Source organism: Lithobates pipiens, unplaced genomic scaffold, assembly GCF_037356315.1.
Source record: "Lithobates pipiens isolate NorthernLeopardFrog02 unplaced genomic scaffold, aLitPip1_a1.2 Scaffold_1, whole genome shotgun sequence".
NCBI lineage: Eukaryota > Metazoa > Chordata > Amphibia > Anura > Ranidae > Lithobates > Lithobates pipiens.
The window spans coordinates 190,916,153-190,929,317 of NW_027507685.1; the positions used below are offsets into that span (position 1 = coordinate 190,916,153).

Here is a 13,165-nt window from a genome sequence, read left to right on the forward strand (position 1 = left end):
TTCACTCCATCCCCATAACCATATGAGGATGCCATCAGACATGTGCTAGAGGCCTCACTATATGCACACGGGAGTGCCACCAACAAGAGTGCCAAGGACTAACACGCTTCGAGTGCAAGAACCCCTGCGGTTGGTACAGAGCGGTGAGCAATTATTGGCATTCCTGATTCCTACACCTGCTGATCGTCAGAAAAAGGGCTGGAGTGAAGTCCTCTGGGAAGATCATCGTTTGCAATTCATGTTTGCATCCAGGCATGTATGATTCACCGCCACTGGTGTGTGGATCCACAACTAATGGTAAGAGGACCGAATCCCCCTTATCCCCAGACGGTGGAGGCACAACCCTGGGCATTTTAGAATCTGTTCAATGTTTGATCACCAGTATTTGCTAATGCATTTCACCCGAGATCCTATTGCTATTTTACCTTGATGTCCCATGCATAAGGACTTACCATTATATCGTTATCACTTATTGACACCTCATCTTGGCGGACTGACCATTTTTTTCACATTGTGTCATCTGTTTGAATCTTTCATCCTTGTGGACTTATCCCTTTTTATTATATTGTGATTTTTTATTTATTTTTTATATGTTTTCAAAGTGGATTGAACAATATCACATATATATGTGCACTTCAGTCAGTATTTCACTTGTGTGCATATATTTTGCACCAGTGGTACGTTAATGTAGCACTAAGATTGCTCTTTCTGCCTATATTCGTTTCCTTTTTGTGCACATGATTGCACTCCCAGTTTGATTCATTTATTGTCTAGCAGTGCAGATTTACTTTCCTGGAATCATTTTCAGGCTTTACAAATTTGTTCACATATACTTTTTACAATTAGTCTTATTTTTGTGTTGGCAGCTCATTCCCATAGGCGGTGCAGTAATTTATCCACATACACATTTCATACGTTATGCAATTTTCTTTCCTTCCACAGGTGGAAGAAGAGAAAATTGCTCAATTCCCACATTAAACACAGTCCGTGTTCGATTTGGGTTGGGGGATTTGGGGTACAAGGAGTAATGTTGCTGGCTTATAGCAAATCGTTTGGGAAAAACGAAAAAAACAGGCCGGTTATACACAAGTCAATGGATAGATCAACTTGTGTACAACCAGGGTGCCATTGATGGATTGAAAAGCGGCCAATGCCTGCTGAACCTGCCAAGTTTCGATCCTTGTATGGCTGGCTTAAAGTGATTGTAACGGAAGAAGTTTTTTTTTTATCTGAACACATTCTATGCATTAAGATAAAAAGCCTTCTGTATGCTTCAGCCCCCCTAATACTTACCTGAGCCCCATCTAGATCCAGCGATGTTTCAAGTGTTTTGGCTGCCTGGGACTCCCCTCCTCATTAAGCGGAGACAGAAGCGTGGCGCCATTGGCTCCCGCTGCTGTCACTCAAAGTCAGTCAGCCAATGAGGAGAAAAAAAGCTGTGTTTTTTTTCTCTGGATTATGTAATCTAGGATTTGGGTCTGGAGCTTGATTTTTAGTTCCAAAGTGTCTTGGGTGGGATCGAACTTTCAATCCCGTGTCCAGATTTCTACTTGATGCCTGCAGCCTGTGTGAATACACAGGAGTGCTGAGTTGTTATACTCAACCCTGAGGATAGCTCAGGACTCTCAGTTTGGAGACAGCTTCCATATTAAAGACAGGTCTCAACAAGGGGTCAGAGATGCCCCAGCCAGCAGCCAGGTTTGCTCCTATTGAGGTGTCAGGAAAACCCTTATCTAGAGCAGTGAAGGCTCGTTCACACCTGAGCGTTTCAAATCGCAGACGAGATGATTCCAAATCGCAGGACGCTTACTGCTTAATGGCACTCAAATGGCAATCACAGCAAAAGAAATTTGTGCTCCGTGCGTTGCAATTTTCCGTGCGCGTGATTGGGGTGCCATTAAGAAGTAATGGCATTGCACAAAGGTCCTGAGGATTGCTGCAAATTCAAATCGAGAACAGTGGTGCTGCTAAGGAAGTCAGGTGGCTTGGTACTTTGACTTTTCATGTTGATGGTAGAAAAACTCCAGTGTGGGCAATTGATGTTTATGTGAACTTAACATTTTGTTCAATAAAAAAAAAAAAATGTGGGCTGCCAGGTTCTAAAATACAGTTTGGACTGGCACAACCCATGGGGAAAAAGCACTTACCACATGAGTGCAATTACCCCAAAACCACACCCAATTCTTTGCAATGCAACCTGTCCAGCACCATACAGCCAGTGCAGCTTCTGTGTGCATATGCCATGCAGAGGACAGGCACAGTATCAAATCTCCTCTGGAATAATCAGAGTTGTTGCTGGGCAGAAGGTACACTGACTGCATGGGAGGATTTTGCAGAAGAGGCTGTACAGTGGTCGATGAAAATAACAGTGGAGTGGGGTTCCAGGAACGCTTAGCAAATTAGAGTGCAAATCTGTACCGACTCACTGTTAAAGAGATTAAAATTCAAGAAGACAGAATGAGAATAGTAATATTAGACTTTATACATAAAAAGTCTTATGTAGAAAACAGTTATATATGTGTTATAAAGGAATAAACTTGCATGCTACTATGTATATTTTTAAAGAAAATATAAACCATCAACCTACAGTGAATAAAGTCAAAATAAACTCAGAAAAGAAAAAAGAACATATACAATATATGTATCGTGACCGTGAATTAGCTGCAACCACTTGGTAGTGTACCCAAAAAACACTGCGTAATCAAATGTAAAAAGAAGAAATAGGAGTGGTGCGCTTATTCAGTAACGTGACATGAATATACATAGAAAGTGCAATATTGCCAAATAAAGTAAATGTATAAGTCACTGGTCACGCGGCTTCCTCAGGGATCACTCTTGAAGAAGTCAGGTGACCAGTGACACAACACGTCGGGTGGAGCCTTGTGATGTCATTACCGGTGGCGCTTTACAGAAGTGCATTAATGAGGCAAGTGTGTCACTACTTCCATTGTTTCTTACTGTGATTTTTTTATTCTTACTTGATGCAAGCAGCTTATTTTACTTAATAAATTTACTTTTTATTTGGCATTATTATACTATGGCTGTTCTTTGTTTACTTTGAGCGCCATTTATACAGGAAGTGCCATTTTTTGGAGCGAGCCATTTCCTCTACATATGGAGTTTCCCAAGATGTTTTCATACCAATATCTGGACTTGGTTCTACGTCTTCGCTTGGGACCTGGATGTCTTTACAGATCCATCAGCAGGATGGATTATCTGACTATCTGATGAGCCTTGTTTGATCTTCGGGTCATTTTTGAAGGCGAGTGGCCAATTCATAAACATAACAGTCAATGTTTGGATTGATGTGCTGTCTGTTTTTTCTCCCATCAAGTTACCCCTATGAGATTTTTATCTTTATATGAACTGACTCCTACCATTGGGCTTTAGTTGGATTTTTATTTACATTTTTTTTATTTAGTTTTTATTTTTATGATACTTATGTTCATTCTTTAAAGTGGTTGTAAACCCTTACAACACACTTTGACCTACAGGTAAGCCTAGATTAAGGCTTACCTGTAGGTCCAAGAAATATCTCCTAAACCTACACAGTTTAGGAGACATTTGCCGAAAGACAGGCACCGCTGTCTATGGCGCATGCGCCGTAGACAGCGGCGCGCAGGCGCACTGAGCGCGGCACCGTCAACGACGAAGATGCCACGCGTGGCGGCTCCCGTGCGCATGCGCGGGAGTGACGTCATCGCGGCTTCGCCAAATGACAGCGGCGGAGCTACGAGACCCACCGAGAAGATGGATGCGCCGGACTACAGGGGACAGCGGTGACATCGCTGGCTCCTGTGTCAGGTGACACATAATGGACTACTATGCGATGCATAGTAGTCCATTATGCTTTGCCTTTGCAGGGAATGAAAGAGGAAGTAAACTCATCAGGGTTTACTTCCTCTTTAAGTATATCAATTCATGTCATGTTACTGAATAAGCGCACCACTCTTATTTCTTCTTTTTATGTAGAAAACCTTGCATTCTCAATCAGAAAATGTATATGGTCTAACACGGTTCCCAGAAAAATGAGTGGCCACAGATGTGAAAATCTATCACCAAAAACAGGGAATGGAAGATTTGCTGGGCTCAATCAATCTCTGAAAGGACCTTCTGTGATCTTTCCCAGACTCACTGACTAGTGTCAGTACATGTGCAGTAAAGTGTAAACTGTTAATTCCTATGACATTTTGGAACATCGCTGTGAGAAATGACGAGTGAATCTCATATTAAAAGGTGAACAAAAACCTTGGTGTAGTGGTCTTGCCTGATGCCATTCTGTGTAAAACAGCAGAAAAACACCCAACAAGCAAAATCCCATTCATTTCAATGGCACATGTTCACATCTGAGCGTTTTGTCTTAACTATTTTCATAATTGATTAATCGGGCAGTAACATAATGGTTAAAAGGTTAAAAAAATAAAAATAATGAGCCCTTTATAGTACAAAAAGAGCAAATATTCAGTACTAGGGGTGCACCAAACCAATACCGAAAATGAAAAACAAACACACTAGGCTGAAAACAGAAACCAATACCAAAAATGAACGATACCGAAACGTATTTTCATTAAAAAAATATTTTTATACAGGAGATGGTCAGAGACCGGGGACATGGTACAGGAGTCGGCCAGAGACCGGGGACATGGTACAGGTGACGGCCAGAGACCGGGGACATGGTACAGGTGACGGCCAGAGACCGGGGACATGGTACAGGTGACGGCCAGAGACCGGGGACATGGTACAGGTGACGGCCAGAGACCGGGGACATGATACAGGAGATGGCCAGACACTGCACACATGATACAAGAGATCAATGCAGCCTCAACAGCGCCTGTCAGATACAGCCAGCCAGAGTACAGTGCAGCCAGAGTCCCCCAGTGCAGCCAGCCTGTGAAGGGAAGAGAGATGAGAGCCGCTGCCGCTGCCTCCTGTTTGGTTACAGCGCCGGGAACAGCACAGCTTTCATTTCAATAGCTGTGTGTTCCCGGCCGCTCGCCATCACATACAGCCCCTCCCCCTTGTCCAGGCACTTTGATAGGCAGATCCAATCCTGGGACGGGTGATCTGTCTGTCTATCAAAGTTCCCCAGACAAGGGGGAGGGGCTGTATGTGACGGCGCACGGCCAGGAGCACACAGCTATTGAAATTAAAGCTGTGATGTTCCTGGCTCTGTAATCAAACAGGTGGTGGAGGTGGCTCTCCTGCGCTATACCCCCATGATGGGCGGCACCAGGGGTGGGGGGCTCCATTATCGCCCGTTTTTCTCTTTCAGCAAATTGCCGAAAAGGGCATTTTCTGCGATATATTTCAGAGGCCGAAATGTCAGTACATCCCTAATAGCTACTGTAAATATTACTTTCACTGTTCCACAGTAAAAAAAAGGAACCCCTTACAGTAGCGATTATTTACTCTTTTTCTACTATAAAGGCTTAATTTTAGTTTTTTTTTTTTTTACCCTATGTTACTAAATGTCTTAAGCCTGGATCACACCTATGTGTTTTTTGGTGCTTTTTGCAGAAACCCACTAAAGTTTATCTAACATGGTTTCCTCTGGGACATTTATGCTTTTTTTCAGCTGCTGCGTATTTGGAAAGGGGCAGGGACTTTTTTCAACACATAACGGTGCTTTTTTGGTTCAACAGACTTCAATGGAGAATCTGAAGAAAAGCATGTAATGCATTTTGCAGCAATTTGTGTTTTTATAATCTGCACAAAATTGGCCAAAAAAAAAAAAATGTGAATCGCAGCAAAATCACATGCGCAAAAATCTAAATGTACTGCAGAAACAGAAGCTACTTTCACACTGGTGCGTTGCGAGCACTGGCGGTAAAGCGATTTATCGTCGCTATTTGGCAGCTAGAGGGGCAATTTTAACCCCTGCTAGTGTCCGAAAAAGGGCTTTCACACTGGATAGACAGCAACGGCTGTTTCAGGGCGCTTTGCAGGCACTATTTTTAGAGATGTAGCACCTGCAAAGCACCCCAGTGTGAAAGGGGCCTTATTCAGACAAAATTCGCTGAATGAAAGAATTTTGTTTGAAAAGGTCACTTGCTTTTAACATTCTGTTTTAAAATTATTGTAATTTCTGAACAAAAATGACATACACTGTCTGAAAATTCCTTTGACCAAGAAGTTTACTATTATTTCTAAAATGTTCCCGTCACTGTGATTGAAAACGAACGTCGATTTGCCCCCACTAACGATTAGAAAATTGAACAGATGTTCTTAAAATGACTTTTTGTTTTGAAGGAAGACATTGTTTTTGTGTGGCCAGCATATAATATATTACAGTTGAGTTTGAAAATCAGCAAAAAACAGTCTAACTTTTTTTTTCTTTAAATAAAAAAAATTGATCTCTGCGTCTGATGATATTTACCAGATTCAACCTCTAATAGTATATACAGTATATCTCTCCTCTAATGGTATATACAGTGCATCTCTTCTGTCTGTTATTCTCAAAGTGGATTAGAGATTTTGCTCCCTAACCATATAGTTGGTTATTTATATTTACCACTGCATATTGATATTTAAGAATAAATAGCTTTTTTGTAAACTTTACATATTAACCAAAATTATACACCACAATTTTTTTAAGGTTATTAACCAATTAATTAAAACAATAAAATCGGCCAACTAATCGATTTTGAAAATAATCGTTAGTTGCAGCCCTAGTTTTGTCACCTGAAGCAAAATGCCTGAAGCTCAAGAAAGTACACAAGCTTCTTTTTAGGCAGATTACAGGCGTTTTTCTGCTTTTAACATTGGTGACCTTCAGACCTGTACAAAATCGCAGTGAAAAACGCGGTAAAAATTGCGGCAAAAAATTACGCTCAGGTGTGAATGCAGTCTTAGTTTTAGCATTTCTGCAGGACAACTGCTGGGATCTCATTTCCTACTGATGTAGGATCGCCCTCAGAACTATATCTCCCAAGAGCCCTTTCTTCCCTATACACAGTGTGCGGGCAGGCTCTTGGCAGTCAAGACAGTAGCACTGTTGTGCTGCAAAACGACATTAACCTCTTGCCGATCGTCTCACGCCGATATACGTCAGCAGAAGGGCTCGTAAAGGCAAACTAACGTACCTGTACCTTGCTCTTTAAGAGGCGGCCTGCGGGCGCATGGCAAGCTCCGAGTCGGGTCGCGGGTCCCGCAGACTCTATGTCCGCGGGTATACCCGCGATCATCCAACGGAGAGGAAGAACGGGGAGATGCTTGTTTACATTGTTCTACCTAGCGACAGTGTCACTGATCTCTGCTCCCTGTGATTGGGAGCAGAGATCAGTGACGTGTCACACGTAGCTCCTCCTCCCAGTTAGAAATACGCCCCAGGACACACTTAACCCCTACAATGCCCCCTAGTGGTTAACCCCTTCACTGCCAGTGTTATTTACACAGGAATCAGTGCATTTGTATAGCACAGATTGTTGTATAAATGACAATGGTCCCAAAAATGTGTCAAAAATGTCCCATGTGTCCGCCATAATGTTGCAGATTAAAAAAAATAAAAAAAAAAAAAAAAAAAAAAAAAAAGATCGCCACCATTACTATTAAAAAGAAATATTAATAAAAATGCCATAAAACTATCCCCTATTTTGTAAATGCTATAACTTTTGTGCAAACCAAACACTTATTGCGATTTTCTTTTACCAAAAATATGTAGAAGAAAATGTATTAGTCTAAACTGAGGTAAAAAAAAATTTTTTAATATATTTTGGGGGGGATATTTATTATAGCAAAATGTAAAAAATAAAGAGTTTCTTTCAAAATTTACGTTTTTTTTGTTTATAGCGCAAAAAATAAAGAAACGCAAGTGATCAAATACCACCAAAAGAAAGCTCTGTTTGTGGGAAAAAAAAGGATGTCAATTTTGTTTGGGAGCCACGTTGCACGACCGTGCAATTGTCAGTTAAAGCGACGCATTGCCGAATCCCAAAAAAATGCTCTGGTCTTTGGCCAGCCAAATGGTTCCAGGGTTTAAAGCGATTGTATACTGTTTTTTTTTTACTTTAACCTACAGGTAAGCCTATAATGAGGCTTACCTGTAGGTAAAAAAAAATATCCTAAACCTGTACGGTTTAGGAGATATTCCCCTCGCAATGTGCCGCTGACTGCAGCGGCGCATGCGCACAAGGGATTTTCGGCTGAAAGTCCGGTAGACGCTGGACTTTGTCGAAAAGAAATCTCCCGCGCGCATGCGCGGGAGTGACGATATCGTGGCTCCGGCCACTCACAGCGCCGGAGCCACGATACCAGGAAGACACGCCGAGGGAACATGTCAGCTCCCTCGGCGCGGATCGTCTGAGATATCGGGGCCTAGTTCTAAGGCAAGTATTTCATAATGAGCTAGTATGTGGTGCATACTAGCTCATTATGCCTTTTACCTTGCAGGTCAGAAAAAATTTATAAAAATTCAGCGGGTTTACTACCGCTTTAAGTGGTTAAGGTTATCATGAGCAGAGGAACAGAGTGGGGTGACGGATAGGCGAAGTGCTGAAATCCAGCAGAGGAGAACTCTGTCAAGACTGACAACACTGCTTCGGATTTCTGTGCAGCAGAGGTAGCATTGTCACCCAAAAATGGGAGGTAAAGTGGACTTCTGGCAGATGATGAGGTACTTTCTTTACCTGCTGCAATTTTAAAGGGTCCAAACATAGGGATTTTTCTTTTTCTCAAACAGCAACTGTAAAGCAGTTTTCCCAGGTTCAACAAAAAGCAAAAACCTATGATCCTTGACCAGCATGGACATGGATTAGAACACCTATCAGTTTTTATTGCCACCTCCACTCCTGTTAGGGAGATTCACCCTCTCTATTTGTCCTGTTTACCATTATAATTGAGAATGAAAATTAAAAGAAAATCCCCACTGGTTCTGGTGACTTGGGGGTCCCCAAGAGAATCCCTTAAAAGGGGTTGTAAACCTTATGTCATGCTGCAGTGCCCCCCCCCCCCGTTTTACTTACCTGAACCCGGCCTTTTTCCCCCCCAGGGACAAGCACACCTGCTCTAGCTGATGTCTCGTGTCCTGAATGGATAGATTGATAGCAGTGCAGCCATTGGCTCCCACTGCCATCAATCAAATCCAATGATGTGGGCGCCGGGTCCGAGTCCTGCTTTCTGTGTCAATAGGCGCAGAAGCAGGACTCGGGAGCGCTCCAGCACAGGTGTCCTGAAGGAGAGCGCTTCTCCAACGGGGCACTCGAGAACAGGAGGAGCTACTAGCACAGTTGAGGGACCTCAGAACAGGAGGAAAGGGGGCCACTGTAAAAAACCAACTCAACAGAAGAGGCAAGTATGCTATTTAAAAAAAAAAAAGAAAAGAAAGAGGGTTTAGTAACCCTTTAATGTGCCTGGATTTCCTCTCATTTCCTGTTTAGGCTGTGGAGAAGAAAGTGAATTGAAATCTCCCCAATGGGCTTTGTATGTGACGAATTACCAAGGATATGATTCCGATACAATAGATTTTGCTATTTTTTTGATGATCTTGCGATAAGATATATAAGCATGTTGTTTGGTGCCATAGGGATTACTATATTTGCTATTGTATTATTATTATGGTTATTACCTGCCCAGGTAGTAGGGTGGGCAGGTGCAGTAGAATATGCATTACTATCCAGGACCCTTCCTGGTTGAGCACTTTGGTGCAGTTCCTCATACCCACCTATGCACTTTCCGTGGGTTTCTAGCTGAACCCCTCATCCTTCATATATATATTATTGCCGCCATTATCTTGTAAACTCACTATGATGACAGTGCCATTTTGTACTCAATTTTGTTACTTTATAATGTTTTTATTGTTACTTGAAAACTGAATAAAAATATTGAAACAGAAATCTCCTCAATGGGACACAGATGGCAAGGCAACCCTCCTTTAACTTTATCTAAAATGAAAAAAGAAGTTTTGCCTATATTTCTACTTTAAAAGCAAAAATTATGGACTCAGGCTGACCCTACCTGTGGAGGGCTGGCTGGACAGTAGGCATGATCTCACTACACCCGTTGGCACCACTCACAGTGAAGCACTTTGTTAACATGTCAAGTCAACAGAGAGGAGAGGAAGCGGGAGGATAGACAACGGCCGACACTACCACTAAGGAGAAACGATAGTGTCCGGGGCATGTTTTCTGTTGCATCCAATCAAAGCCATCTGCCTCATCTCACAGCCATTAATTAATTTCACATTCCACGTATATTGGGATATGGTTAATCAGGCATCATCTCATGTCTAATAGTCATGATGGAAAAGCTTAGTCACAGGCTTAGGGCTCTTGTTTGTGTTGCCCTGTGCCCATGGTTATTAAGCATGGGTTCAAGGGGCCTCGGCCTTCCAGCAGCAAGGTTGCGCACACACACAGTTTTTCCATTTTCCAGTTGGCCAGCTGAAAAGTTAGTGTATGTCACCAGCTTGGGAGAGGACTATAAAAAATGTTTTCACACTCCATGGCTTGAGGAAATATACATGTGATTTCATCTGAAGATAAACCTCCTAAACAAGACAAACCACTTACAGTACTCAAAGATGCCGTGCGCTCGCCATAAACTTAGTTTCTGCAAAACAGGCAGCAGCTCTCCCACTCTGCTGTTTCTGTTCATCCAGTGCCACATGACTGCCTCTGTCCTGCTGCGCTGGCGTCCCGGCTGTTCCAGGAGGCGAAGAGCCGTCTGGTCAAATATGATCATGGAAGCTGAAAAACAGATGATTGCATTAAGTATCCTAACATCTAGAAAGATGTGCTCAATACCACAGACTATTTATTATAGGTACTACTAACCAAATTTAATTCATCCAATACATAGAGAAGAGTGAAGCACAGGAGTTATTGCAAGAACATAAAATGGTCAGCGGTAATTTATAGCAACCAATCACAGATCAGTTTTCACCTATGTGATGAGATTAAAGCATACTTCAGCTTTTGAAAATAAAATACATGCACTTATATTAATAAAAGAAAATGTGTATTTTTTGCAAAGGAGCCTGAAAAGCATTTCAACTGCAACCAGCATGTCTCAGGTGCAATGCACAGGCTTCTACACATAATTCCTCCTGACCCTTATGTCCAATGCACACAATGAGATTATCGGACAAATGATTGTACATTTTTTTTTTGCATGCTAATCTCAGATCGAATCTGATGAGTTTTCTAAAGCCATGAAAATTCACATACGACAGAATAAAAATTCAGAAGTGATGTCATGTATTGTAATGCATTTTCCAACAGCTGTACTGATTAAAATAAAATCGTATGATCTGGCATTGTCCGAAAAAATAAAATAAAAATTTGTGCATGTCCGATCAAATAATAAAAAAAAAATCGGATGAACTGTCCTTATCGGTTCTCCAAAGCTCTGTACGAACGATCAGATTATTGTACAATCGCTCCGAAATCGGTAATTTTCATACGATTTTCTGATCGTGCGTACCAGGCATTAAGCCCCATACATACAGGCTGAATGTTGGGAGACATTGGCCGGTTCAATAAAAATATACATGTAAATGGCGCAAAGGACTAGAAGCACTAAATGGCAGTTTTAGGCATGGAAAATGTATATATATATATATATATATATATATATATATATATACTGTATTTGCTGGCGTATAAGACTACCTTTTACACTTAAAAAAAATGCCCAAAAATCGGGGGTCGTCTTATACGCCAGGTATACTGGTATACAATGCTGCCCGATGGATGTCAGCCCCCAAATGTCTGCTAATACTGTATGTGGCTTCAGCTACAAACAGTATACGCCGTTGAGCCTGGCTTTTAGGAAAAAACTTAAGACCTTCCTCTTTTAGCAGATGATCAAAGCTCGCCACAGCGCCTAGAGGTGATTCAGTTCGCATTATGCGCTATACAAATATTTAATTAATTCATTCATTCATTCAATCCCGGCGAGCGGTGTATTCTATTAATGAATACAGAGCCTGCTTGGATTGGAGTAACAACCTCTGCCAATCCGAGCAGGCTACATAGAGTAGCCTGCTCGGATTGGCTTTGAGAGAGAGAGAGAGAGAGAGAGAGAGAGAGAGGCAAGGGCTGATGATGCTACAGCCTCTGCCAATCCAAGCAGGCGTTGTATTCATTAAAATAATACACCGCTCACCATACTTCCCTGGGTAAATCCATTCACTGATCTCCTACTATATATCCTGCTATTTGCCTTTGAGGTACCAGGCACCCAAGAGGGACAGGTAAATCTGGGACATATGACAGGGGGGTTATTAAATGCATTTTGGTGGACAATTCCCATAGAATGTAACCCAAAAGTGGTATAGGTTTGGTTAGTGAAAAATTCTACTTTCCAGAGTTGTGGCATTCAATAGATCTCTGTTTGTGTTATTATTGTTTGATTTACTTTATGACATAACACAGCATGGCGGATGAGTAGTTGGCATTCTTGCTTTGTATTTTTTAATCGTTCTAATGTTTTTTTTTTAAATGATGTTGCCTCAGAAGGGGGGTAGTCTTATACTGCGAGTATTGCCCAAAACCTATGTTTTCACTTGAAAAATAGGGGGTCGTCTTATACGCCCAGTCGTCTTATACGCCGGCAAATACGATATATATATAAAAAAAATAACATCCCATAAGTCCACAGATTAAAACATCCACAGACCGTGTGAGATGTTGGTGAAGAGGAGGGTTATTCCACACTCAGGGCTGCCATCAGGGGGAACAGAGACCATGGGGGTTATTTACTAAAGGAAAATCCACTTTGCACTGCAAGTGCACTTGAAAGATCCGAGGGGGACGTGCAAGGAAAATAAAAAACAGTATTTTAGCTTGCACATGATTGGATGATAAAATCAGCAGAGCTTCCCCTAATTTCAGATCTACCCCTTACATTTAGAGCGACTGCACTTCCAAGTGCACTTGCAGTACAAAGTAGATTTGCCTTTTTTAAATAACCCCCCCCTCCCCCATGTTCCAACTGTACTGCAAAAAAACACAAGGAAGAGGAGCCTCTAGGTGTAGAAGTATGACAAGATTTAATGTAGATGCATTCATAGGCAACTCACATTTAAGTGGTGGACCATGCTCGTTTTAACCACTTAAATGCAAGTTGCCTATGAATGCATCCCCCTGTCAGAACACAACAGCTGTACCAACCAGTGGCGTAACTAGAACCTTCAGGGCCCGATGCAAGAGACCATGAAGGGCCCGGG

General features: G+C 42.0%; 1 protein-coding gene across 1 annotated transcript in view; it reads right to left on the reverse strand.

The window, feature by feature from the left end:
• IRAK1 (interleukin 1 receptor associated kinase 1) overlaps positions 1-13,165 on the reverse strand; it is a 169,444-nt gene that overhangs the window by 77,414 nt on the left and 78,865 nt on the right. Inside the window, exon 2 of the mRNA XM_077479075.1 lies at positions 10,506-10,682. Coding sequence (XP_077335201.1) covers positions 10,506-10,682 — 177 coding nt within the window. The remainder of the gene's footprint in view (positions 1-10,505; positions 10,683-13,165) is intronic.